Consider the following 27,972-nt stretch of genomic DNA (forward strand, 5'->3'; position numbering starts at 1 on the left):
GAAAGGCTTTACCCATCTGTAGTTCAGGAAACAGGTAGCTAACCTGCTAACAAGTGCACTGATTGGAGAGGCTTGTGTTGTTCTATAAATGTTTAATTTAAGCAATTTTCTGTATCACTTCTTATTACTTAACTGTTAGATTTAATGAGATGAAGGAGGATAAAAAGAAAACCAGGCAACCATATAGGCCAGAAAAATCTGCATCATATATCAGGCATCGGCTGCCCTGATTTCTAGATATCAGCATTGGCCAGAGAAAAAAAAAAACACATCGGTCAACCTCTAGTCATGAGTAGCCAAAAACCAGTTCAAGAGCTTCAAATAATGCTTAAGAAATGGAGTAAAACATACAAAACATCACCTGTTCCATTTCTAATCTATAAATGTTCAGTTTTATATACTGCTTTTAGTCTTGTAATTCATGTGCCTTAAGGGTTGAGATGATCACCCTGGTTGCAGGTGGTTATCTGAGTTATGGCAGCCTTAAACCAGGCTAATTTTTCTCCAACAAGATACAGTATTTGCAGTACTACCACTTGATTTTTTTTCCCACACCATTCTGTGTAGCTCTAAAGACCTTCTGGATGAAAATTCCAGATGATCAGTCTTAAAAATGTTTAAAGCAGCAGAGTAATGAGTGTTCAAAACAGTTTTTTCCACCATACTGTGAGTAAAAGTACTTGAGCTATGCAGAAAATAAGACAGTCATTATGACTGCAGTAGTGGTAGATTACCCACAGATGCATGGGTAAAGAAATCTCATGTAGAAGCTCCATGGAAAAGTGGAGTTACAGGATAAACAGACCACATCCTGAGGGTGAGGAGTGAGACAAGATTGCTCTTGCTTTTATCCTGCTTGTTCTTCTTTTTCAGAAAATGGCCGTGAGAAGCGTTAGATGATCTCAACTGCCACTTGTCATTCCGGTTCGGATCTCAGGTTTGTTCCTCCATGCAGCTTGCTTCATTCTTTTCATTTAAACTCTTCCACAATTCTCAATTTGAATGATTTATCCTCATAGCAAAAAATGCCATCTTGATCTCAGCATATGCCCAAATCATGTTTAAAAAGGTTTATATTTTCACCTTATTTTTGCAACATTAATTACTTAAAAGATGTATTTCCCCCCTACGTCTTTCCTCACCTGCTCTTACCAGATTGCCTTTTATAAATAGATGCTGACCGGAATCAGGGCCCTGTGTTGATCGAGCGGGGAGATTGGTCTTGTTGGTGGTGCATTTTAAATTTCACAATCAGTCCACAGGTGCTGTCGCAAGATGCCGGTCTGCACTATTCTTAGCGCCAAGCTATTAATAGCGCAAGTAGAGCCTATCTAGTTAGGGTCCAAAACAAACACACACCTGCACACACAAACACCAGTGACTCATACTGAGGAAATAAGAGAAAGAGGTAGCTTCTGATTAGGTGGGGTGGTACAGGGTGATAGTGGTTGGATTGGGTTTTTTCCAGTGAACAGAAATACCATTATTCTACTCTCACTTACTTCATGTTCATGCTGTCAGTACCTGGTACAGCGTGTCCCTGCGACTCGCTTTCAACATCAAACGATTATTCAGACCTTTTCTACACTGTTCCAATCTGCGTGTGTGCTGAATCCACATATGAGTCAGTCCCTGAATTGCTTTGATTAAGAGTCCATAAGGTCTTTTTCATGCTATTAGCACAATTCTATAACTATAGCAAGTTGCAGGGTGTCAAAGATACATTTAGTTTTAATCCAAAAAAAAATTGGAAAAAAAGATGATACCTTGGCTTGAGGCAAATTTTGGACAGGAAATTAATACCAATTAATGAATTATGTCATAATGGTGAATGTTTTGCAATAAAGGTTGTTCTGTCGACAATCTTCCAAGCCAGATCTCAGGGTTCCTACACATTTTCTATTTCAAAATTCCATACTTTTCTATACTTCTCTAAATTTAATTTTTTTATTCAACAGCTAAAATAATTATTAAAAAATTCCAACTATAACATGCATTACATTACAATCTCTGATGTATTTCAGAGTCAGAATCTCTAATGTTTGATATTAGAGGATATTACCAAATAATTGCTGGAAGGTTGTAGCTACTGTGGCTCATACAAATTAACACCAAACTACGTTCAATGCACAGCAATAATAAAAAAAAACAGTGCATAGTTAATCATTTAAAGTCCATGAAAATCATTTAAAGTCCACACCATTGGTGCGATGTTTCAACGAGCCGGAAATGTTGAATGTAAGTAAACGCTATACTCATGCGCAGTACAGGGACGTGAGCACAGACGTTTCTGCGTGGATGAGCAACTTTAAGGAAACAAGTCAAAACAAAACATGTACAAACGTGTGTTTTTAGATGAAAATGCTGTTTTCAAATGTATCGAAATTAGTGTAGACATAGCCTTTGTTTTATATATAAAAAAAGGACATTCTTAATTTAATATTTTTTTTAATTGAGTAGGGCAACAGTATGGAAACACAAATATGTTTTAATACTCAGTGTTCTTTTTTCAATACCAGTCCAGACCTGAAAATCACTTGTACTTTTCCAAAATGCAGAGGAACCCTGTAATCTAGATGAATGTAGATGAATGACTTATGGTCAATATACATGTCCAAGCAGTGACTACTTCCACAATATCTATCAGATGCTGAGAAAGCTAATCGAATTCAAGTAGATCGGAAAGTCAGGGCAGATAGGTCTCTGCACCTGCATCTTATTTGTTTGAAATCAAGCCTCAGTACCCACTTGTGACCAAAGTGTGGAAATAGCTAGTCGCCTTGGCAGTTAATGAATGCTGATGACAGAGACAGTTACTAATGTAGTCCATTACTCTTCCATTTTTTTAGTCTCTTTAATAATTTCTCGTGTGTTCATTTAATTCAAACTGACACAACCGAATGGAAATTTCATTGCTGTTGACCATTCAGGACCTCTATGAGGTTTGTATTAGATTATGTAGATCAGATTAAATTACACTGCTATTAGGGGAAATGCATGCAGCAGTAATTTCTGGCCTACCTGTGCAGGTGAGTAGAGCTTCCTGTGGTTGTGTGATTCATATCCTCCACTCAGAGGTGTGTACCCACTTTGGCTGGCATGCACGTGAGCCCCTACCATGCCTGCCTGTCTGCCTCCACACTCAAAACTTGGCCTGTCTCCTCCAACTCCACCACCTCCTCCACCAACTCCACCACCTCCAGTTCCCATCCCGATGCCAGGCCCGGCAGCAGCTGCCAGTCCACCCAGGCAGCAGAGTCCTCCCTGTGCTAGTTCGAGCTCGATTTCAGCATCCATCTCCGCCTCCTCCTGCGCCTCTTTGTTCGAGTCGTCTAGGTGCTTCATTAGAACAGCAACGACTACGTTGATGAGGACAAACTGGGCCGTCAGCACAAAACTCACAAAATACATGGGGGAGATGAACTGCAGACTGCCATTGCAGGAGTAAGTGTCGCCTGGTGGGCATTCTCGTAAAGTGTCCTGGGAGAAAGAAGTAGGATTTGAAACATAACATGCAAAAAATATAAAAAACCTAATAACAACAATAATAATAATAATACCTTTTACAACTCAATGATAATAGCAACAACAATGATAAGATTTTAATAATAAAAAGAATAGTGAAAACAATTATTTATTAACAATATAATACTAATATTTTAATTTATGAATAATTATACTAATAAAAATTTATAAAAACTAATTTTCAGTGGTGGACAGTAACAAAGTAAATGTAAGTTGTACATTACTTACTAAAGTATTTTTATTTAGGAATTTTTTTTACCCAACTACATTTTGTGAAAACAGTCACCAGCCATCAAGCCATCGATCAGTGTCGAGCATGCGCTTTTTTTTTTTTTTTTTTACTTGTTTTGATTGGCGCTTGGTGGTATCTATTTAGCACAAACATACAGTTCAGCATCAGTTCAACAGCAAACATAACACTTTGAGAGTAATTATTTGTAGAGGAAACTCCTGATTCTAACTTGCCACAACACCCATGGCCTTATTTCCATTTTTTGAAGTAGTTGAAAAGAAAGTTTTGGGCTCATGATAATTGTAATAGATATTAATTAGTGTTTGACTCATTAATATTATTTTATTAAGAGTTGGTTGTGCTGTACATTGTGTAGTAACATTAGAGTTTTTTCACATAAACTGAGTTGATTAAGCAAAGAATCGTGTGACTAAAAGAATGATAAGACATTATCATTTTATTTTAGCCATAATACATTTTGGATACTTAGGTCCATTTTTACTCAAGTAAAAGTTTAAAACGATCACTTTTACTGGATTTATATTATTTTACATGTTTTACCAAGTGTATCTCTACTCTAACTTAAGTACATGGATGGTGTACTTAGTCCACAACTGCTTATTACTAAATACTAATAATTCTAAGAAATACTAATTAAATTCACCTTCATGATTCCGTTCCAATTGTCACCAGTCGATACCTGGAAGAGTGTCAGAAAGGCCATGCCGAAGTTCTCAAAGGTGGCATGACGACTCATCCCCTCACACGGGTAGTCAGCATTGCACACTAAGATCAGCCATTAAATAAATAGAGGAGCAAAGAAAGACAAACATTTTATTTTATTTATTTTCTTAAAAAATTAATTTAATTTGAGAATGAACCTATAAACTGAAAAGTACAATGCTGCAATCAGCACAGTTCAACCTCAACGTCTTTACAGTGGATCATCTTGATAAATTAAGTTCAGTTATTGAATGAAAAAGTCACTAGTTGCAGGGCCAACGGGTTTGATATCTGTCGTTTAATCTCTACTAATAAGAAGACCATTTACCCAGTTCCCCGAACAGCTCGACACCCAGAGCTGCGTAGATGAAGAACAGCAACATAAACAGCAAACCCAGATTTCCCACCTGCACAACACACAGTCATTCAACATGCCATTAGCTAATTACAGTAATCATGAGAGCTGAAGTCAGTGTTTCCTTCACATTTCCAATAAACAAGAAGTCAGCAAATAATGACTCATCGGAATAAGTAAGCAATCAAAAATTAGTTTTTTCTCCCCGAGATGGGCAAACCCCCCTAATAAGACAATGTATACAGATTGGATAGGATACAGAAGCATCTTGGATCCCAGCAAACAAACAAATTCATCAAACCCAGACAGTGAAACATGCACTGGGAGGGATAGACTTCTGGTCTAACACAACTGGCCATGCGACGAAGGCCATGACTTACGTTCCTGGTCAGTTTAGACAAAAAAATACAGGAAGCACATCTGGAGAGATTAATGAACAAAATATTAAATTTTTTTAGTTTTTTGAATAATTCACTTGGTTCGGTTTATTTTGAGTAAAGTAACTTGGTGTGCAAGCAATTTGAAAAGATCTTTGAGAAATCACGTCTAAAACCTGCCCTTCGGATGGATTCTTTTTTTTTTTGTTTAGACGCCTATTGCCTATAGATGACCACATACTAAATAAAGGTCTTATAAATAATAAAAATGGGAAGCTTGAATATAAACCAGACTAAAGTAAATCGTATATTGAAGAGTTAAAATTTGCAAGTTAGAAATACCACATGCTAAATCAGTTAAATGTATTTTTATTTGTGTAGCATGTTTGGACACTGTCTAAAAAGTAACTTATAAAGATAAAGTAGTCATAATGTTGTATAAAAGAGTGTATAAGTTTTTCGCCTATTAGTTTGTTCCATATAATTGTAAGTTTATCCCTGATGAGTGAGCGAGTTGCGACCTATAGCAAGGAGAAACTTCCTGAGATGGTACGAGGAAAAAACCTTGAGAGGAACCGTACTCAAAAGGGAACTCATTCTCATCTAGGAGACACTGAATGTTTATTCATTACAGTTCCATCAATGTTGAGGTGTACTGTTTAAATGATAGGGACTGTGCATGCAAACTGTGGTGCTGAGTCATTGCTGATATTAATTACAGTCCAAATCCATTCTCAAAGTTCTTTAGTTGCTTAGTAACTTCATGGATCTTTGGGCTGTTCTGGTAAAAGCATCCGTAGCTGCACAAAGTGTTTTCCAATTGAAGAGAACTCCAAATGACCAAAGTACAAATTACCAAAAGCAGTGCTTGCTAGTTAAGTATGCTAGAAATATAGGCTCCGATGCAGTGTTTAGCTTACATGGAGCCCTGGAGAATATGCAAATGTGATCTATTTAATGGACAGGATAGATCAGTTTACATATACTGTTTTTCAAAATAAAAAAGCTAGACATTGGAGACCATCTCAGGAATCTAAAATCAGCTAATTAGCTTTCAGAAGTTTACAATGCACAACAAGCAATAAGCTCTGTGTGGGTGTGTGCTACTTGCTGCAAAAATATTATTGCGAGATTTGAAAAGTTTCCCGAGCACAAAGTCCAATCATGCTTACTTTCGGTGTACTAGATGACAGATCATGTTAAATGAAGGTCAACAATGCATACGTGTTACACATTGTACACCTCTCTGATGTTCCTCACTCGGGCGCCGGAAAGTGATCGATCTCCACAATTAACCTTCTCACCATTTCACCGTCTTTCCAGTCAAAAGGACGTGTGTGTGAAGGTAAGAGCACAAGATTGGGAAAAAAGATGGTCTAAGCTCAGGAGATTGGATAGAGCAGCATTTGTCTGTGGCAGGTATGTGATGTAATTATTTTATTCCAGTTATATGAATATTATCCCATAGTGCTTTTGAATGCTTGAATCTGATTCAGGAGATGGTGTTGATTAAACTTCTATAACTGTTCCCCCTGTTCTCCCACGTTAGTCTTGAGATTTATAAAAACTTATAAAAACAAATGAAATAGATAAAAAAAAAAACCTGTTAATTCAATGCATTTGTTCTGTTTTAATGGTTTCTATAGTAATAACTTATTCACATGGCGTTTGTACAGACACATGATCTGAGTATAGTAATAGACCTTTCAAAATGTGTTGTTTAACACAGAAAACTAAGAACAACTAAATGTGTTTAACAAAGAAAAGCACACAAGGGGCAATATGGTGAGGCTTTCAGTAAGAAAATGATATATTTCACATTTATGGAAAGGATCTCCATTCCTTCATGACAAAGGAATTTTTCCTTACTGTGTTTGCTTTTTTTTTGGTCTTAATAACTTCAAGGAAGAATATTATAAAAAGCTTTAATTACCTGAGGTAAAGCCTGAACAACGGTGTCTAGCAAAGCTCGCATCCCGGTGGCCATCTTCAACAGTTTCAGCACTATGAATAGAGAAACGAATCAAAGTGAAAAAAGGTGCCATATGTATAATTGCTATTCAGAGACATTTTTTAATAGAGGTCCCACGGTCCCAATTGCAGCAGAAAGGAAAATACCAAATGTCAGAATCTGAATCTGCAAAAGGATGTGGGTGCGCAGGAGCTCAGTCAAAGCCCTTAGTGGGAATCTGTAAATGCCATTAATTATCATCAGAGACCTCCTTGGAAACATCATAACACACCAAGCTGACCCCTGAGGACCTACAGCGCCTACACGTCCACAAAACCTCCTTTCACCGTGTCACAGACAGGCAACGGTCGTCTTTCAGCAAGAAAAAAAAAAAGACTTGTTCGACACCAGAGTCGTGTGATTTTGTCCCCTTGTACCTATCATCTGGCCACAATTACAGCTGGGTTTCTCAAAGGTCCTCGCTGATGTCTATAGCTATGCTCAGTGGAACAGACACTTGGGGTGAGTTTGGAGATAAAAATAGAAATGGAAGTATACTAAGGGGATAAAGGAATTAAAGAAAAGAAAGGGAGGCAATTATTATTAAAAATCTAGGAAACAAATTACATCCTTGCCTAATCATTTCAAACCTTGGAAATGTTTCATAAATTATAGCCAGATGTTGGAAAAAATATATCCACATATATAATTATTTTCTCAAACATAATTCATATAGGATCCTTGCGTTCACTATAACAGAATAAGGATTTCCAAAAGAGACTGACCACGGGCGATCCTCAACACCCGCATGATCCGAATAATGGTGGGGTTGATAGGAAGTGAGGCGTTAATCTCGATCTCCTCTAGTGTGATGCCCATCACAGACAAAAGCACAATAGCAAGGTCCAGTTGATTCCACCTGCCAGGAGAGATAGCAAAGATGAGAAAGAGACGTGGCAGAGAAATTCATTCATTAATTTAGAGATATGATCCCAGAACTGACGGCTCTGTTGTACACGATCCAAACGAGCCGAGTGATTAATAATGAAACATTCTCCACCATAGAAATGCAAACAGTGTGTCTTCCATATTCAATTAAAAGCAATTAACAATGCACATTTTCTTCCTGCTGAATAAACATCAGATACTATGTTATAAAATACTTACATATTTATACGAGGTGGTATCAAAAAGTTTCGAGACCAAGGGTGTAACTGGAGTTATTCCAACCACACGCCTTACCACGTTGCCAAGTTAGAACAAAAAGCAAACGTGAAGTTCTGCGTAAATCTGGGCAAATCTGCCACAGAGACATTGATATACATGATATACGTTTGGCATACAAGGATGCCACAACGAGTCGTACGAGGCGCACAAGCGACACACGTGCTTCAAGATCACCGGAAGTCGACAAAAGTTCAGGAAGACCTTCAACAACCCCCGAAAATGTCGAAACCATTCGGTAACTTGTGCATAATGATCGTCGGAGAAAAATCCACATAATCTCACTTCAGCACCCACCCTACTCGCCAGATTTGGCTCCTCCCGGAGATGAAGATCCAGCTCAGGTCGGCGTTTTGACACAATTGTGGAGCGTCGCAGAAGGTGCTTGACACGCTTCGAAAAGAGGACTTTTAGGACACATTCCCGTATCAGAAACACTGGGGACGCCGTACTGCTGTGCAATGGGACTATTTTGAAAGTAATAGAGGTTCCCTGGTGGTCTAGTGGTTAGGATGCGGCGCTCTCACTGCTGCGGCCCGGGTTCGATCTCCAGTCAGGGAACCAACCCCAGCCACTTTCAGTGCCAGTCCCAAGCCCGGATAAATTGGGGAGGGTTGCGTTAGAAAGGGCATCCAGCATAAAAACATGCCAAATCAAACATGCGGAGGATCCGCTGTGGCGACCCCTAACGGGAGAAGCCGAAAGAAAGTTTAGTGTGTAAACTTAGATAAATAAAGTACTATCTTGTAAATAGAGCCAGTCTCCAAATTTTTAATACCACCTCGTGTTTATTATTTATTAATTAATTTATTAATTTATAAATTTTTATTTATTAACTAAAATTTTTATTAAACCCAAATTAATTGGACTTAATAAATGGACTTCACTTGGATTATAAATCATGAACCACTCCATAGTTCAAAATATTGAAAAATCCATACAGAGTACAATTATTTACATTTAAGCATTTAATTGCATAAGTAATAGCCCCCCTCTTCCCCTGCTGTGAAACATTCAGTCCAGGAGCTCCTATGCCCTTCCAATAAGAAACAAAAACCCAACCAGGGATTGACACCAAAGTGGAGTTTTTGTGCTCTTAGCCATAACATCAATAGCTACATTCAATCCTGCAGACAAGTGAGAAAAGTAAGAAATTGAATGCAAGGAACGATCGAATCAAAGAAATCTCTGACAGAAGTCCCACGATTGCTCGCACAGAGTTCATCTATGTGCAGTTGCACACTGAAAACTATTCCCATATTATTTAATATTTTAACTCAATCATAAGTTTCACTTAAATACTGATTTTCTGATCACATTAGCAAATTTATCTCCATTAATTCAACCTACGCTAACAAACAAAGTGTCAAACTGATAACAGCATCTTTTTTCACGCGAAACATCCAGGCTGAGCAAAGAGAGTGTGTGACAAAGGAATGAAAGATAAAAGGAAAGGAATAATTAGTGTATTTCATCAATTACCTTTCACAACTCTGTGAGTGTGTGTGTGTGTGTGTGTGTGTGAATATGTGCACTGGTAGCCTGCGTGTCAGCATTTTGGCACGGAGGACGGCTGTACCTGTCTTTGAAAAAGCGACGGAAGCCGAAAGCAATGAGCTTGAGTGTGGCCTCGACCACAAAGGTGGAGCTGAAGAAGTAATTGCAGTACTTCAGAGCGGTTTCGAGAGACTGAGAAAAAAGAGAAAGAGAGGGGGAGCGGGAGAAAGACAGAGAGATGAGGGCATGGAAAAATAGACAGCAGCACAATAATCTGACAATTGCAAAACACAGCAAGGGAATAAATGACGTCGAGAAATACGTCACATAGTCACAAAGTCACCCGGGCGGGGCTCGGACCTTTGGCTGGTCGTAGTGCTCGAGCGACATGGTGATGACGTTGATACAAATGATGAGGGTGATGAACAGGTCCAGGTAGTGGCTGGTGCACAACGTGTGGATCATCAAGCGGACATGGCCGTACCCGGCGTAGTACGGCAACTTCTGAGCTTCTGCACAGACAGATGGAGACAGCGAGAGATCAGGCGTAGGGAAAAAAGGAGTGGGTGGAGATTGGCAGACACCAGGAATCGCAGATACTGGCAGACAGGAGAATCAGCACAGCAAACAAAGGAATTGTAACAGAGCAGCACTTTCATGTGATGCAAGGATGTCGCTGGCATTGGTAAAAATTCATCACCAAATCTGTCAGGGAGGCCACAATAAGATTTGTGTTTACAGTGTACCAAATGTATAGCCCACTCTCAACTTTTGAGCTTTTGGCTTTATAAACTTGTTAATTAAAGTTAAGGCGCTTGGTTTTGAATGGAAGAGATGGAGAAATGTTCTTCTTTCAAACACTCAAAATACTTAAACCAGTTCATTTTGCTTTTGGGTTTATTATTTTGGTTAATAATTCCCATTATATTCCTTTATTATACTTTTAACAACTATAGATATCCATCTCAATAAATGCTGTTTTGACTCAAGACCAGTGGTGGACAGTAATGAAGTAAATGTAACACTGTACTTAAGTAGCTTTTTCACGTATATGCATCTTTACTGAAGTATTTCCATTCAGGGAGACTTCAACTTCACTACATTTCAAAGTGAAATATTTAACTTTTTAACTGGTCAAACACACAGCAAGTCACCAATCAGGGTCGAGCGCACGGCCTGTTTTAATATTTTTTTGATTGCCGCTTGGTGGCATCCACTTATCACCAACATAGAGTTTAGCATCAGTTTAACAGCAAGCAGAACATTTTCAGAGGAATAAATGATTAAAGAAACTCCTGACTCGAACTTGCCACAACACCCGAGACCTTATTTAGACAATTTACTATTTGAAAAGATGATTTTGGGCTCATAATAATTTTAATAGATAATTAATCAATATTTGACTAAATAATAATAAGACATTATAGCCATAATAAATCATACTACTTTGGATTCTTAAATACATTTAAAGGCATATTTATACTTATACTCAACTAAAAGGTTTAAAGGAAGCACTTATGTTTACTGGAGTGATATTTTACCGAGTGAATCTCTATTTTAACTCAAGTACACGATTTGTGTACTTCATCCACCACTGCTCAAGACTGATAAAACTACTTGAAAAGTCAAAGAACATTTGTTTTATGTAGCCACATCGAATTGGCGGAACCAAATATCAACATGATCCTAACATAAAAAAAATGTAAAAAAGTTAGGTCTTAAAAACACCATACACTATAATCCACCAAAGAAAAAAAAATATTTGGACTTTTCCAGTCATATACTGTATACATTTACAGCATTTGACTGACGCCCTTCTCCAGAGCGACTTATATTTCACTCAGATATAAAGCTGAGCAATTGAGAATTAAAGGCCTTGCTTAAAGAGGTTTTGAACCCATTACTATCCCTTTAAAAGTCCAATGTCTTTTCCAGTGAGCTACCACTTCCCCCATTTGGTGGATCTTCCAAACTGTTACCACAAAGTTGGAAGCTCACAATGTTTTGGGCCCATTGTATGACATTTTCCATTTACTTCAACTAGGAGACACAAACCTGTTCCAGCATAACAGTACCCCTATGCACAAAGCCAGCTCCATGAAGATCTGCTTTACATGGGACTCTGACCTCAACCCTAATCAACAGCTTTTGGGATGAGTGTAAATGCCGACTGCACTCCAGACCTCCTCACCTCACCTACATCAGTACCTGACTTTACTAACACCCTTGTAGCTGAATGAGCACGAATCTCCACAAACACACTCCAAACATCTTCCCAGAAAGTGAAGGTCATTATAACAGCAAATTTAGGACTTGGTCTGGCGTCCACAAACTTTTTTCCATATAGTGCGATTTCCCCACCCAACAACTCAATGCACACACACTTTTGACACAATTTCTATTTTAAAACAGATGCAGCGGTTACTTTTTTTTTACTTTATGGCTCACGTTGTCTATTTGGACAGCTCAAACATGAACCTCAAAAAAATGACAGAAAGGTCAGAGTCAGGGAGGATGTGCAGTCGATAACAAGAGAAAATAAATCCATGGTTGAACAAAGCAGGTGAAAAGGCTGGCAATGAAAAAAAGGAAAAAAAGCAGGAGGTGGAAGAGGGCAGGACTTGGTTTGGGGTGATTTTGTCTCACCTAAATTAAGAAAGGAGTAGTCAAGGCAGACAGAAGAGAAAGAGAAGGCGGACAGCTGGAGGAGAGAGGGAAAGAGAGAGAGAGAGAGAGAGAGGGAGAGAGAGATGGCGAAGTGAAAGAGAGCATGAGAGGAGACAGGAGGGGACAGGTACGACAGCCAGATAAGGTGGGATAAATAAATGAAGAATGAGATGAGTAATGAAAGAAGGGTGACGCGATAGAGATGAGAGCGAGATTATTAAAGGAGGATGAAAGATGGTGGAAAAGAAGTGCGAAAGCCAAAACGAGGTGTGTGATTAATGCTAACTTCTCATTGCTGGTCAGGTTCTTAACTCGCTGAAGAAAAAAAATAGAGCTCCATGACCAATTTCTTGACCAATTTCTTTTTAACCAATTTTAGCTACAGAATGTTGTTGGATCGTGCGATGTAAATGGTTTGAGTTCGGGAAAATTACCCTGTATAAATGTAGCTGATTAGCCAATATCTGTTTGTCATTAGCTTCATGCTGGGGCTATACTGTAAGTATAAATTAGCAAAGTACCGCTAACATTTCTGAGTCACGTCACACAAAGGTTAGAGGCTTTGTTTAGCCTACAGATATGTTGTGATTCAGTAGCATTAATGATAGCTAAGCTAGCTAAGCTCCCTATTGTTAGCTTTGTTTGCTTTGGTTTATATTTAGTGTATATGATGTAATGCTATAATTTCTATAGTAAAAATTTATATATATCAAAACACTAAAAATTCATTAGCAAATAATGAAACTATCTTTAATATGGTGAGTTTTCTGTGAAGTTTCAGCACTTTCTTTCACATGTCCTTTCTTGGCTATGGGATTTCTTCAAGGTGGACTTTGCACTTTCTGGTTACTGAGGAACATGACAAGGTGGGTGTCTATTTTACCTCGCCAGCTGTCAGGCATCCCGTAAATATGTGCTCCCTGTACTGTATTGAAATGTAAAAAAAATAAATAAAAAAATGTTTGACACTAGTTAGCTATAACAATGCTCCTGCGATACTTATAATAGTATGCCAGAAGTATTTATCCCAGACGTACCTATAACAGTGTCCCAGAATAACTTTATCTTGTAGCAAATTTTTAGGTCTGCTTGGAAAAGATGATCTCATTGTCATTAAATGATCCTATAACTGCAATACTAATACACTATTTGGACAAAAGTATTGAGACACCTCACTGGTGGTAACTATGTATACTGTTCCCACCAGTGGTGGGCCGTCAGGGCCAGCAAAACCTTCTCTGCTGCCCTAAACACTAACAGAAGCGATGACCTACATTTACAACCAAAGTTGTAATATTTGTTTTATGAAATCGAATACATTTATTCCCAACAGTTTTTTCTCTTCATTTTGTAGTGTTTCTCTTGGCTGCACTGCTTCCAGTACGTGTATGTGGAAGTTGGATTTTAGCCTAAATGTGCTGCCATGTCAATCTAATCTGCCCAGGGCCTTCAGATTCAGTACTGCTGGCCTTTTTACCTTAGTCTCTATTAGCAATGGATCTGTTTCTTTAACTAATCAGATTTCAAATTCACCTCACTGGCCAGCTATCTGTCCCAGAATAACGTCAGCATTTTTCCGTCCTCTGATTGGTTGGTCAGAGGGAAACTGAAAAGGTCGGCCAACCCAGAAGCCAGCTAGCTTGTCTCATTGATGGTTACTATAATTGCGACGTGATAGTGGTGGTATTAAAAGGTGGATTAAGTCGGTTAAGTCCCCCGTGAAGGGCCAGTTACTGAAAGCACGGCCCGCCACTGGTTCCCACAAAGTTCGAGTCACTGTCCCAATGTTAATGCCTTGTTTTTAAGCACACGTTCTAATAAAAACAGAACCCTCTCTGTTTTTACACTTACTCCGTCTCTTCTTCTCCATTCGCCTGAGCCTCTTTTCCTCCCTTCTTTTGGCCTCCTCGACCTCCTGGTGCTGCCGGCACTTGTGAAAGTTCTCCACCACCACGCCGACAAACATGTTCAGCACAAAGAAGCTGACGATTAGGAGGAACGAGATGAAGTACAGCAGCATCCATGGGTTGTTGTTGGTCAATGGCTGGGAGACAGACGAGATGGGAAAGGGAACAGATTTACAGCAACAGGAGAGAGGAAAAGACAGGAGAGGAGAGAGAGGAGAGGAGAGGAGAGGAGAGGAGAGGAGAGGAAGGGAGAGGAGGAAACAAAGCAGATGAAGGAAAAATGTTTCATCATTGTGGAAGGGTATAGGATTCTTTAGTCTGACATGGGATGGAGGGTTCTATAAAAACAAGAAAAGAACCAGGCTAGAACATTTAACCACTGAAATAACATTTGTTATAACATATAACAATGTTTTATTTTAAAATAATTTTTAATTTTTTTTTTTTTATAATACTTTGGAAAAAATGGAGTTAATTAAACAGAAATACCATTATTGTATATTCATTTGTATATCGCAGTAAATTCTATAAGCAGTATGATTAAACTCAAATAGGAAATATACACCATGCCAAGGTTGTTGAATGTCTAAAAATAAAGTTAAAACTTATCTCTACTTGAAACAACAACAACAACAACAAACCCAACAACTAGTGAACAAAACGGTGTACAGAAAATTCTAGACACTGGCAGCTACAATAGCTGTATAATACAATATAATTTTTTGTTGGAGGTTAATGTGCAGTACTGTTGGAATTTTGGAAGCTTAATTATAGAAAAGGTACAAACATGAGTATAATGAGAGCTCTGTCACTTGTTTACACCCTGGGAATAAATTATTAGTTATTAATTAAGAATCTTGTAGTTATGATTCATCTCTCACACAGTCAGCAATGGTGTTATCTGAACCCCAAGCAAGCAAATACACTGACATATTACATATGTGCATTCAAATTCAATTCGGTTTATTTTCGGCCATGTTAGTAGTTGGATTCTTACTGATTGTATAAGGTGGACAGGTGTCTTTATGCAGCTAACGACCTCAAACAGGTGCATCTAATTTAAGATAATAAATGTAGTGGAGGTGGACATTTTAAAGGCAGATTAACAGGTCTTTGAGGGTCAGAATTCTAGCTGATAGACAGGTGTTCAAATACTTATTTGCAGCTGTATTATACAAATAAATAGTTTAAAAATCATATATTGTGATTTCTGGATTTTTGTTTTAGATTATGTCTCTCACAGTGGACATGCACCTACGATGACAATTTCAGACCCCTCCATGATTTCTAAGTGGGAGAACTTGCAAAATAGCAGGGTGTTCAAATACTTATTTTCCTCACTGTATATATATATATATATATATATATATATATATATATATATATATATATATATATATATATATATATATATGTGTATATAAAAAAATTTGTTAGCATTTTCACTCTGGATATGTACAAAAAATACTAGTAGTTGCTCAAAGCAAATAATTTAATAATCGTTATCATGCTGCTGCCTATGAAGCTACAAGCTGAAATACAAATACACCAAAATTATTTTTGATAATGTTATCGAATTCCACTGTATTTCTGTGTGTGATCTGTGTGTGTGGCCTGTGTGTGTGTGTGTGTGTGTGTGTGTGTGTGTGTGGCCTGTATGTGTGAGTGTGTGTGTGTATGTGATATACAGTTCTCACTCCTACCTGTTGGTCTATTCCCACTGCATCAAGGCCATGGTACATTATATTAACCCAGCCGTCTTTAGAGGCCAAAACAAACAGAGACATCAAAGCCTGGAGGAAATGACACAGAGCAGCCAAAAGATAAAAATGAATTACATACAAACATCTGGGACGGAAATCCAGCTGCGCAGGAAATACAGCAAACTACATAACATAGTAAATAGCAAATACAACTATCTATAAAAAAGTCATAGAAAAAATTAATGGGAAAAGCTAAGCAAAAATATATATTACAAAATCATTTTAGAAATAACTGAAAGAGTAAGAAATAATAATTATAAAAAAATATTTAATACAATAGAAAAGAATGAAGGCTCAGAGAAACAAAAAAATGCAAAAAAAAACATTTAAACAAAAAAATACAATTTTGATTTCTTATAAAATAAATTGCAAAATAAAAAATGAATTACATCATTTACACATGGTCCAAAAAAATCCTACTAAACAATTAAACGTAAAAAAGAAGAAAAAACTAAAAGAACAAAGACACCAATCAAATGACAACATACTGTATATGTGAAATAAAATCGCAGGTCACCAGAAACACAAAACTCCTTGCACATTTACACACTTTGCCACCCGTGGTATGTTTTTTAGAACACACATAAAAAAAAAAGCCCACAAAGATGTAAAATCTGCAACAGTTAGCTAAAAAAATATAAGGACACAAATAAATAAATAATCATGTACCTGCCCCAGGTTGTCAAAATTATACTTATGATGAACCCATTTGTATTTTGCCAACAGACAGTCGGACTTATTGGTGATGTTCTTGACATCCAGGCCAACGCAATAATAGAACTTTCCTTTGAAGAGCTGAAACACACACGACGCATACACAAACATAGTTGCATTAGTCAATGTTTCATTAAGGCCTTCGATGGAAAGGAAAATAACCCAAGGCTCTAACAAGTACAGTATGAACTCGGACTGGGAGATGAGCTTTCAGCCTTCATTACAGCCTGAGAGATCTGGCACGATGAGGAAGAGGAGGGGGAGAGAGAGCGTACGAGAGAGACAGAGCGATCAGTATGAACACTCTGATGGGTTTTGACACAGAGCAGAGAGAGTGAGTAAAGAGATGATTAAATATCCAATGAAGCACGAGTGAGTTTTTTTTTCCAGACTAACAGAAACAAACTGGTTCCAACCTGCACGCCGAGGATGCCGAAGATGATGAAGAACGCGCAGCAGATGAGCACAATGTTCCCTATGGGCTTGAGAGATGTGATGAGGGTCTCCACCACCAGCTTTAGTCCGGGGGCCCGGCTGATCACCCTGCATGTACACATATACAGCACTCAAAAAGATTTCTACTGTAGTAACGCAAGCTTTCTCATAACTTATCGTTTCCATAGTAACAGCTCATTTACTGGGACTTATGTATGGTGAACAATAGATAGCTAGCCAGCAAGCTAGCAAGCTAGCAAGCTAGATAGATAGATAGATAGATAGATAGATAGATAGATAGATAGATAGATAGATAGATAGATAGATAGATAGATAGATAGATAGATCTGTGCTACAGCTCTAACGGCTCAAATGAAAAGAACAATTAATTCATCTTCCAGCTTTATCTTTCATTTCATCATGGCTACTTCAATGTTGCACAGTGTAGCATAGCAAAGACTAAGCAAATGCTCTAGCCAAGTAGCCTGTGTACCGCTGGCAGGTGTGGGTATCCACACACACATACACACACATGGAGCAGGTGCAGCCTGGAGCAGAAGCTTCATATTAAAATGTTTCATCTGACTGGACAGGGATGAATTTGCTACAGAATGCCAGCAGCTGCCTCAAATATACACCTCAAAAGAGGCAACTCTGAGATAAGATGCAGTGGATTTTTCTTCAGAAGTGTTTTAGTATGATTTATTGAGTCACTTCACAAAAATCAGTTCCTATCACAGCTATCTTTGTTGTGATGCTAGCTAGTTATGCTTTCGGGAATAGTAAACAATTGTCGATTATGAAGTGCTCAGCATGCTAGGTCAACTCAAATACTAATTAAATGCTAATCAAATGTGTTTTACATAAAAAAGACAGTAAAACTGTCATTAGAAGCAGTTAGAGGGAGCAGTTTTGGATCTTATGTAAGCACCAGTCAAACATACTACAACTTTCTAACATGTTAGCACATGCTGCATGTAAATGAATTTATATTAAACTAAAAAGCGTTTTCTTTAAAAATGCGTTTTCTATATAAACTATATGGACAAATGTTTGTGGACACCTGACAATAAGATACATATGTGCTTTTGGAGCGTAGCATTTCACACCTCATCCTCATTTGCTATTATAATGAATTTTATTTTTCTATTTAGCACATATAAAATAATAATAGCTTGTACTATGATGAGTATTTGTTAAATTATATTATTATTCTAATTATTAACAAATAATAATAGATTTTAATAATAATATATTTTTTATATAAATATTAATTATTAATATTATTATTATCACTTTTACCACTTTTAAAATAGTGGTAAAAGTGATAATAATAATAATAATAATAATAATAATAATAATAATAATAATAGGACATTTTTACACTTAATTTACTATCAATTCTAGACTTGACGATTTGTAGGAATTGTGTGCACAATGATACACTATGATGCACTATGATACCTGAGGGGTCGCAGGGTTCTGAGCAGCCGTAGGACACGGAGCACACCAAGGATCTTAGCCCCTCCGGCCATTGATACGACAATGTCAATTAGAGACACAAAGACAAGAAAACCATCCAGAATGTTCCAACTGCTGCGCAGGTAGGCACGATCACCCAAATACAAACCCATGGAAACCACCTGAGGAAGAGAGAAAGACAGGGTTGCTGGGGATGGGGGATGGTGGTACTGGAGTACTATTTTACACTTTATACACAGTTTGAAAATATATGACACTTTTTATGAGTGGGGCAAAAAATAGGCGTCTGCTGTCATTTTGACAGAATGCTATAAGGGTTTAAGGAGAATCTTTGAGAAAGGCCCAAAAAATGAAAGGATGAGAGAGATGCATATGACGGAAAGAGAAAAATGACACCAGCGAGATTCGTTTTGCTCTCATACGCCAAGTCTAGAGAGCGGACATGATGTGACCAGCAGGAGCCATCCCAGGATGCCACATACTACTGATTTACAAAGTAGGAATTTTGAACACAAAAAAAAAATGTGTCATGATGTCAGGAAACTATCAATCTCGACACCATTTTCAACAGGAGCCACATTCTCAGGTGGATTTTGTTTATTTTTTTGTATTTATTAGCATATTTATTATTTACTATCATGATTTTATTTACGCCTAACTTCGCCAGGTGACAGAAAGAAGCCCCAAAAAAAAAAAAAAAAGATTCATGCAGAATTGCAATATTTTAGAGCACATTTTATTCATTTCAACTGTATATTTACATATTATCACTATAATCATAAATATAATATTTTATAAACATCCATTTGCTGCAGTGAGGACGATCCTTTCTCGGTAAAAAAGTGCCTCAGTGGTGTACAATTTTGGAGTTTGCACAATTTAACAAAACAATGTGCGTTCTATCTTGTTTTTGATATTGATATTCACACCAATAATGTGTAAATTGGGCCTTTTATTGCTCTCTCTCCCTCCCTTTCTCTCGTTCTCTATCTCTCTCTCAATGTGATAATGACAGACTCAGTTAGCCTCGTAATGAAGTGAGTCAGAGAAACCCAAAGTACAGGACAGATACATGATAGAATGCCTATGAGGAAGTAATGAAGTAATTAATACCATCATCAGCTAATTACACATCTGCAGTGGGGGTGTGGGTGGGAAGAAAGGCAAGAATGAGAGAAGAAGATAAAAATGAAAGATAAAAATATGGCGAAAAGGAGATGAGCTCATTAAATCTAGAGAATTTCATTTTAGATTTCATGATCCATTAGTCAACAGTCTGCTAATATTTAGTTTACATAAATAATAATAATAATAAAAAAAGTAACAAATAATTTTACACTGTCTGCTTTGCACACACTGGAATCCCACAGGGCTGTGTTCTGAGCCCACTTCTCTACTCCCTGTTCACCCATGACTGGGCTCCTCTGCATAACTCCAACATTTTCATCGAGCATGCAGATGACACCACCATGGTCGGCCAGTTAAGCAACGATGATGAATGGGCCTATAGGGAAGAGATCTGAAGCCTGACAGCCTGGTGTGCCACCAACAACCAGACCCTCAATGCCATGAAGACTAAAGGGCTCAATGTGACACTCCCCAGTCTACATCAATATTGTGCCTTACACACATATCCTGCCTAATATTTCACACACACACACACACACACACACACACACACACACACACACACACACACACACACACACATATAAATGTATTCATATTATATATATATATATATATATATATACACAAGTGGCAGTCAAAAAGCACACTCTACCCTGATTGGTGGCTTGCTGCGTGCTTGAATTTTTATGTTTTTATCTACTCATAAATAAAAAGGAACAGCTGAATTTGCAAAAAAGTCACTGAGTAAAAGTTGATACCTGACGTTTAAATGTTAAAGTAAAAGTCTCCCCAAATAAAATACTTCAGTAAAGTACAGATACACGAAAAAGCTACTTAAGTACAGTAACGAATTACATTTACTCCGTTACTGTTCACCACTGATAAAGATGTGTTAAAGTTTTTTGAACTTACCAATAAAATGTTTCTATTAACTTTTTACTGTAACTGGCTCTTAACAGTCATTTTTTTTAACAGTGAAGTGAAAACCTGAGAAAGTTGCATATTGTTTGCAGATTGAAAGCTAAGGCAAGGGTTGAAAATAACCTGAATTAGAAAAAAAACACCTATACTTTTTTTTGGCGGAATGGATTTCAGCCATGACAACTCTCAGGATGAAGATAGTTAGAGTTTATTTATGGGAACAGAGTGTAGACAGGTTTGGTGTTGGCGGATCTGCTATGCTACCCCTGTTGCTGCTAAGAAGGTCTGAAAACTACTGTTAAGCATTTTTAACCCTGCTCTGTTAAAGTTGTTGCAAATGATGGAGTAAGAGGAACCTCCATAGTAGATCAATACAGGTGGTGGTGGAGGGTGGAACATAAAGATGTATTGCATCTACAGAGATGGGTTACGTAGAGTTATATAGAAGTAGAAACATGCCAGATCGAGCAAACAAATCGGTGCATGGACAGAGTTTCACGGCTGAACTAGACATTCAAGCTTTCTGAAAGTAAACCTGTCAAAACCTGTGAAAAGTTCTGATTAAAATTCCATCGTTTCTGGTCTGTTTTCAGTCTCAGACTTTTCTGTTGTGTTTTTCCAAATGTCAAAATAATTATAATAATAAGAATAATAATTCTTAAAAACAGGTTTAGCACAAAAGGCTAAAGGCTATATGGCTACCAATCAAACATAATTCTTCCTCGGGGCTGCTGGGATAATACATTCAAACATATGTACTAATGTTGTGTCAAACACCCCGAATGGTATCCATTTAAAATCCAAAAGCACTTTCTTCCTCAGAATGTTTGTAACATGCTCAATTTTGCTCGATGTTTAATGCGAGTCTATGAGCTGCTCTTACATATTAGCAAAGCTAAGCAACATTGCCATGTATTTCCAGTATACATTTCTGTATTATTTTCACTTTTGCCTGATATGCTCTATTCCTTTAATAACCCAAGGCTTTTTTTTATATCATTCTTGTGTTATTTGTAAGAATTCTTCCATAGGGAAGTCCATCTCGCTGAGAAACGCCGGATTGTGACAGCATGCCTAAATTATACATGACTTCAGACTATTAAAAAAGATATTTAAAGCTTGAAACTGACATTCATGCATGAATAAATAATTTCAAGAGCCATAAAGCCTAGTCTATAAAAAGAGCGAAATTAAATATGCTTTTCTTTTAGAAAACCCGCAAGCATTGTTACAGACACAGTTGGAAAGCCTAAGCTAAATCCGACAGCATTTTGTACTGAGTGAAAGGGTGTGTTTACCTTGACCGTCATCTCAGCTACGAAGATAGCAGTGAAGATATAGTTGGAGATGGTGAGAAAGACTCGCTCCTATAGTAAAAAGAAATAACAATAATAAAGTGTGAGAGAAGAGAAGAGCAGAACACAATTATCTTCTTTTTTTGATATCTCTTTGACAGCCCTAATAACAGTCAAATTGAGCAGTTTGTGGCAAATCGCAGAGCTGAAACAGAACAAGATGGCAGCATTTTTAGGAGATTTTAGAAGAAAGTGTGTGAATAATATCCTGGCTTCATTGCACAGGATAGGGGAACATGTAAATGTCAGCGTGGTGAAGAGGAGTCATGCTGAGAACACCAAGAAGAACACATCTAACAGCCCATTTCTCAAACGTTCTGCTGATAAATCACAAGCATCTGGAAGTGATGAAAAATGCAAAGACATTTATCATTTCAATTCTTTCGAAATGAATTGATTTGTTGGGGTCTTGAAATGGTCGTCCATCATAGAATTTCTGAAACCTTCTAGTATACATGTTATGTATAAAAGTTTTGGTCTAAATTATTAGATTTGTATAGTTCTGAACCAGCAGCCAATTCTAGAATTAGCTGAAGCCTTTTTACAATTATTCGGAAATTCTCCATTTGAGGAACTATTTACTAGAGTTCTGTAATGCCATCCAGTTCTACAATCCTTTCTTATTTATTTATTTCATTTTTTGGAACTTCTTTACAATCAGTTGAACATTTTAAGTTTAGGAGGACTTTTAGAAGTCTCCATTTTTAATACCTTTTATCAAAGAAGTCTAAATCTTTATATCAATTACGTTTTAGGCTAGAATTTGCTGTTCCAATACTTTTGAAAGTATATGTAAGTCCTCTGGTATCACGTATATATACGTCAGAGTGGTTAATCGTTTATATATCCCATACCTTTTTTTTTGCTACTCTTTCTTACAGTTGTTTTCTTAACTGAATTGCAAATCAGCCATGAGGGCCTCGTTGAAAAGAATGTTACCCAGTGTTCTCCGCTAAATGTTTACATGTAATTCTGCTCTTCCATACACATGAACTAACATACACTGGCTCTGCTTATTGCAAAGGAGAAAGACATACACATACAAGTCACACACATATAATAGGGCCAATTATGGCTAATTAAAATCCTGTATGTGAATAATTGTTGAGAGAAAGAAAGAAATAAACCCTACCAGACTGCCCTGATGAATCTTAGGTCTTTCAAGGGCCACTGTGATGCAGTTGAGGAAGATAAAGGCCAACACTACATAGTCAAACAGTTTATGAGCAATGATCTTCTGGCAAGTTAACCTGAACCTAGAGAGAAAGAAAGAAAAATGGATTAGTCTATAGTTGTACACCTCAGTGTCATTCCTTGAGAGCAACCTCAGCATGCATAAGGTAAAGGAGGCCTTGCTGTTTATTCTTAGGCACTCGTTAAAATAATGTTCTTTTTTCAACTGAACACGAATCTCAGCTCTGCTTTCTTAGAACAAGCTCTTGTGTGCCATGCTGTGATTCACCTAATTCACCTGCTTCACTGCTGCTCCCTGGGGCTCGATCGATAACCTAATCAAAACTACCCCACCATCACCATCTCATCTTTCAACGGCGCGCTCTGTTTTTTCAAGTGCTCCATTTTCTTCATTCCTATTTATCTGCAATCTATTCCTGCAGGATATACCCTTGGTCCTTTTTATCCATCGTTCTTTTTTACCTTAATCTTAACTATCATAACTATACGTTCATTTCTTCAGGCTTTCCACTTTCATTCCACAATATTATAGATCAATCCGCCATCCATTTTAAGATCTATTCTCCCATTCTATTCCGCATTCCCTTCACCTGTTTTTCACTTTCCATCCCACCCCCATTCTCTGTATGCTTGAACTGTACTATTTTAACTTTCTATTTCTCTTACACTTTCAACTTGAATCCCCCATTTCATCCTTCCACCCGTTTTACCACTCCATACCACGATCATTAAATTCAATTCCTCTTCTTAATCATCTAATCAATCATATATCTCTATGTCTACAACCTTCTTAATTTCCATTCCAAGATCAAAAAGTTTCATCCGTCCTTCTTTTTTGCATTCCAGTCCATCATTATAAAAGCAGTGATCCTCTATGAATTTTTAGATATTCCATCCTTTTTGTAATTTGCATTTTAATTCCCAACTCCTGAAGATAAGTTTTCCCAAGTGTCAATTCTTATCTCCTTGCACTTTGCCGCTCTGTCCGTGTCTCTTTGTCGTTTTTTCGATGTTCTCCCCCAATGTAAAACAATTGATGAGTATGAGAAGAGTGAGAGAAAATAATGAGTAAAAAAAATAATTGTGTAAAAAGTTAACAAGACAAAATGATCCCTTCGGACAACCTTAAGACCCTCAAAGTGGCTTAACTTTTGAGCAAGGAGCTAGACTGGTTGCTAGATCTGATTAGCATGAATCTCTTGGATAACTCACTTGTTCTCGGGGGAAAACAAGTAGACAGACCAGTCTTCTCTTGTCTCACACCAGTCAGGGCGATATACCTCAATCATCTTCTGGATCCTAAAACATAGGCTCTTTAAAAAGAGCACAATGCAACGAGTCAGCAAAAACACATTTAAACCCAAAGACACACACACACCACACTAGACACAGCATAAAACTATGATTAACTACTCAGCAAACACAACTAAAGGCAATTATTTTTTTACTTAACGTCATTTTCTTACAAAGTACATTCTAGTAATATATATATATATATATATATATATATATATATATATATATATATATATATATATATATACATAACATTATGACCACCTATTGTGTTGTTTCCCCTTTTGCTGCCAATTAACAGCATTAATTTCTTCAGCATCTGTTGAATTTCTACACACAGACCAGCCTTCGTTTTCTACGTGCCTTAATGAGCCACTGTTCCTTCCTTGGACCATATTTGATGGATACTGACCACTGCAGACCAGGAACATCCCTCAAAAGCTGCAGTTTTGGAGATGCTCTGACCCAGTCTTCTAGCCATCACAATTTGGCCCTTGTCAAACTCTATACATACTTATATATATACTTACGCTTGCCCATTTTTCCTGCTTTAAACACATCAACTTTGAGCGTCTGAAATGTTCTCTTCTAATTTCAACACACTGTCAAATACTGTTTTTCACAAAACAACCCATACGTAATGATGCGCTGCAGTTTCTAATGGTGTGTTAGTGTGTGAAAGGAATCTGATTCCTGCATTGTCTTCCTGTCACAAGAGAAAACTTAATAGCAGAACTAAAGTGCCACTGGCTCAAAGCTATTATTAAGAAGAGTGCGACATAAGTCTGCTAGTGAACGGAACAAGATGCTATAATGATCTGCATGGCAGATGAAATCGAAATATGCCTTTAAGACATGATTTGGTTGATTCTTTCAGATTGTTATCTTGTGCTACAATTCATTTAAACAGTAGGGCAGAAACGGTGCTGAGACGTTCATCTGGGTGGCTTGGGAAAACCTAGAGGACATGATATCCATGCGAGATATTATACATTTTCTGTAACGTGATCATGGTGAAGCTTTCTGTGACCAAACATTTCAGAGATTACAATCAATTCATGACTTACATAGTCCGTTTCCTCTTCAAGGTGTGGTTTGTCCTTTCGGGCATTGAGCTGGGGATAGACCTCACTGAGCAGTGCTCTCTGGCGCATCGGCGCTTTCCCGTTACAGTCATGGTGCTGCTCCCCACACTCACTTTTTTTCCGGGGCAGAAGTGGGTGCTGCAGTGAGGGCCCAGGGAGCTGGAGTTGCTCGGGCAGCTCAAGTGAGAGGGCACGCCGATCACGGCGGAGAGAGTAACGTCGAGAAAGGAGAGGTGGGTGATGTGAGAGTTGGGGCTGTGGGGAGAGCAGGGACTCCCGTTCAGCTGGGTGGGAGTGGGGACCTCGGACCCTTAGGCTCCCACCAACTGCCAGGCCTCGGGTTGCACGGCCCATGCTGTTCCAGCTAGAGCGGCGGCTCCATGCCGACTGAGGGTGGGGGCGCCCCCAATGGCGGTACAGGGAACTACGACCATGACGCTGTGTGGAGAAAATGAAGGCATTAAAGATATGATATTTAAAAATACAAAAAAGAATCCTTGCACTTCCTTGCAGATCCACATGGATCTTTTATTTAGCTTTCCTGGCTATGAGTGTTAAGTTTATAAATTCACTATTGTTTCAAATTCTATGTCTGTATAAGTGTGTGTGTGTGTGTGTGTGTGTGTGTGTGTGTGTGCGTGTGCGCGCATAGTGCATTGGCTATAGTGGCTTACATGGATAATTGCAGGCTGTATGTGTTTGCTGTAAAAGAGGACAATTGGCCATATTTAGTGCCAGTGGAGGTAACGAAACAGTTGCCATAGAAACCTTGTTAACTGTTATTAAGTCATCTAAAATTACTTTAAAACAGGAGGCGATGCCACGTGCCAACAGGAGAGAGGCAGCGCACGCACTTGGTACTTGTTAACTGTCGAATAAAACATAACGGTTAAAAGCGAGAAACGCATGGTGCGATGTTTGGTGGATTTACGTGGAGCTGTTTTGTGAACATTGTGAATGGAGTGCATATGCTGATTGATTCGACATTCAGCACTACATTTTCAGTGTATGCGTATGTGTGTGTTTAACTCATCGAAATATCAGCTCTAGCATGGATAATCTCGTGATCTCCCATGCATGGTGCGTCACTACAACACTATATTTAAACCATCGAGTTCTCTCTCTCTCTCTCTCTCTCTCTCTCTCTCTCTCTCTCTCTCCTTTTCTCTATCCATGGCTGTCTCAATTAAAAAGGAGTTGCTATGGAAACCCCACAGTCATGGTTGGGGGTTTGGCATCTTACCCAGGGAATTTTGGTCTCACTAAAATGCTCACACATTGTGGACACTAACAGGGAGCGCCAGAGCACTCTCTGGCCGAGCGATTTCTAATCAAAGCAATAATTATGGCAAATGTTTCATTGACTCATTAGCAGCATGTGACTTTTCTGAAGAAGCAGCCAGCATGTACGAAGAGCTGATGGAAATCACAGACATTCAGTGGGCTGAGAGTCAGCAGTTTGAGTCCAACTCTGCTTCATATGTAACTAATATGTTCGTGGCTAAGCTCGAGGCTTAGACGCTGGTCACTACTGAATCAGCGAAAGGATAAGCACTTGATATTTCTCTTTCTTTCTGCTATACCAAAGACCAAATTTAAAGGAAAAAATAAAAGTTTAGTGTTAATAAAAGTACTGCTAACACACATTTTATTATACATATATACATTCACAGTTGCTATAATAGAGTTTTTATGTTCAAATTGTACATTTTGTTCCAGAAATACAATTCAAGGTCCTTTAAAGTCTGGCTATTTATTTTATTTTAGCTTTTAAGTTCTACAAAATTGACCAATTTCTATTAGGGATACACAATATGTACTCAAATCTACCCGAAAATATAACTTTTGCACTGTTTATGGAAGATTCTACTGCGTTTCTAGTGTTAGAATTGTGATCTTTGCTCTTTGCTCTATAAACTTCAATCTTCGATCTGAAATTCTTTTCTGAAATCTTGTGCTGGTTCAAAGGAAATCCTAAATGTAAAAACAGTACATATGTGGCAGCGGGTTCTCGCAAGTAGAGGGTGGAGCTGGACGAAGTAAACACCTAACCACTGGGACTATTCGGTGCACTCTGGATTAGTGTCTGGCAACACCGATAAATAGGAGAGCGACAAGAGCTAAAATTAGGAGAAAAG

General features: G+C 37.9%; 1 protein-coding gene across 1 annotated transcript in view; it reads right to left on the reverse strand.

The window, feature by feature from the left end:
* The window catches only part of LOC124388458 (voltage-dependent T-type calcium channel subunit alpha-1I-like), a 166,612-nt gene that overhangs the window by 18,460 nt on the left and 120,180 nt on the right, over nt 1-27,972 (reverse strand). Inside the window, 16 exon segments of the mRNA XM_046853083.1 lie at nt 3,022-3,480; nt 4,422-4,543; nt 4,809-4,887; nt 7,146-7,216; nt 7,949-8,082; nt 9,967-10,076; nt 10,245-10,396; nt 14,403-14,595; nt 16,162-16,251; nt 16,891-17,016; nt 17,352-17,478; nt 18,835-19,013; nt 22,203-22,271; nt 23,392-23,515; nt 24,666-24,766; nt 25,817-26,272. Coding sequence (XP_046709039.1) covers nt 3,022-3,480; nt 4,422-4,543; nt 4,809-4,887; nt 7,146-7,216; nt 7,949-8,082; nt 9,967-10,076; nt 10,245-10,396; nt 14,403-14,595; nt 16,162-16,251; nt 16,891-17,016; nt 17,352-17,478; nt 18,835-19,013; nt 22,203-22,271; nt 23,392-23,515; nt 24,666-24,766; nt 25,817-26,272 — 2,592 coding nt within the window.

Source organism: Silurus meridionalis, chromosome 1 (assembly GCF_014805685.1).
Source record: "Silurus meridionalis isolate SWU-2019-XX chromosome 1, ASM1480568v1, whole genome shotgun sequence".
In the NCBI taxonomy this organism is placed as follows: Eukaryota; Metazoa; Chordata; class Actinopteri; order Siluriformes; family Siluridae; genus Silurus; species Silurus meridionalis.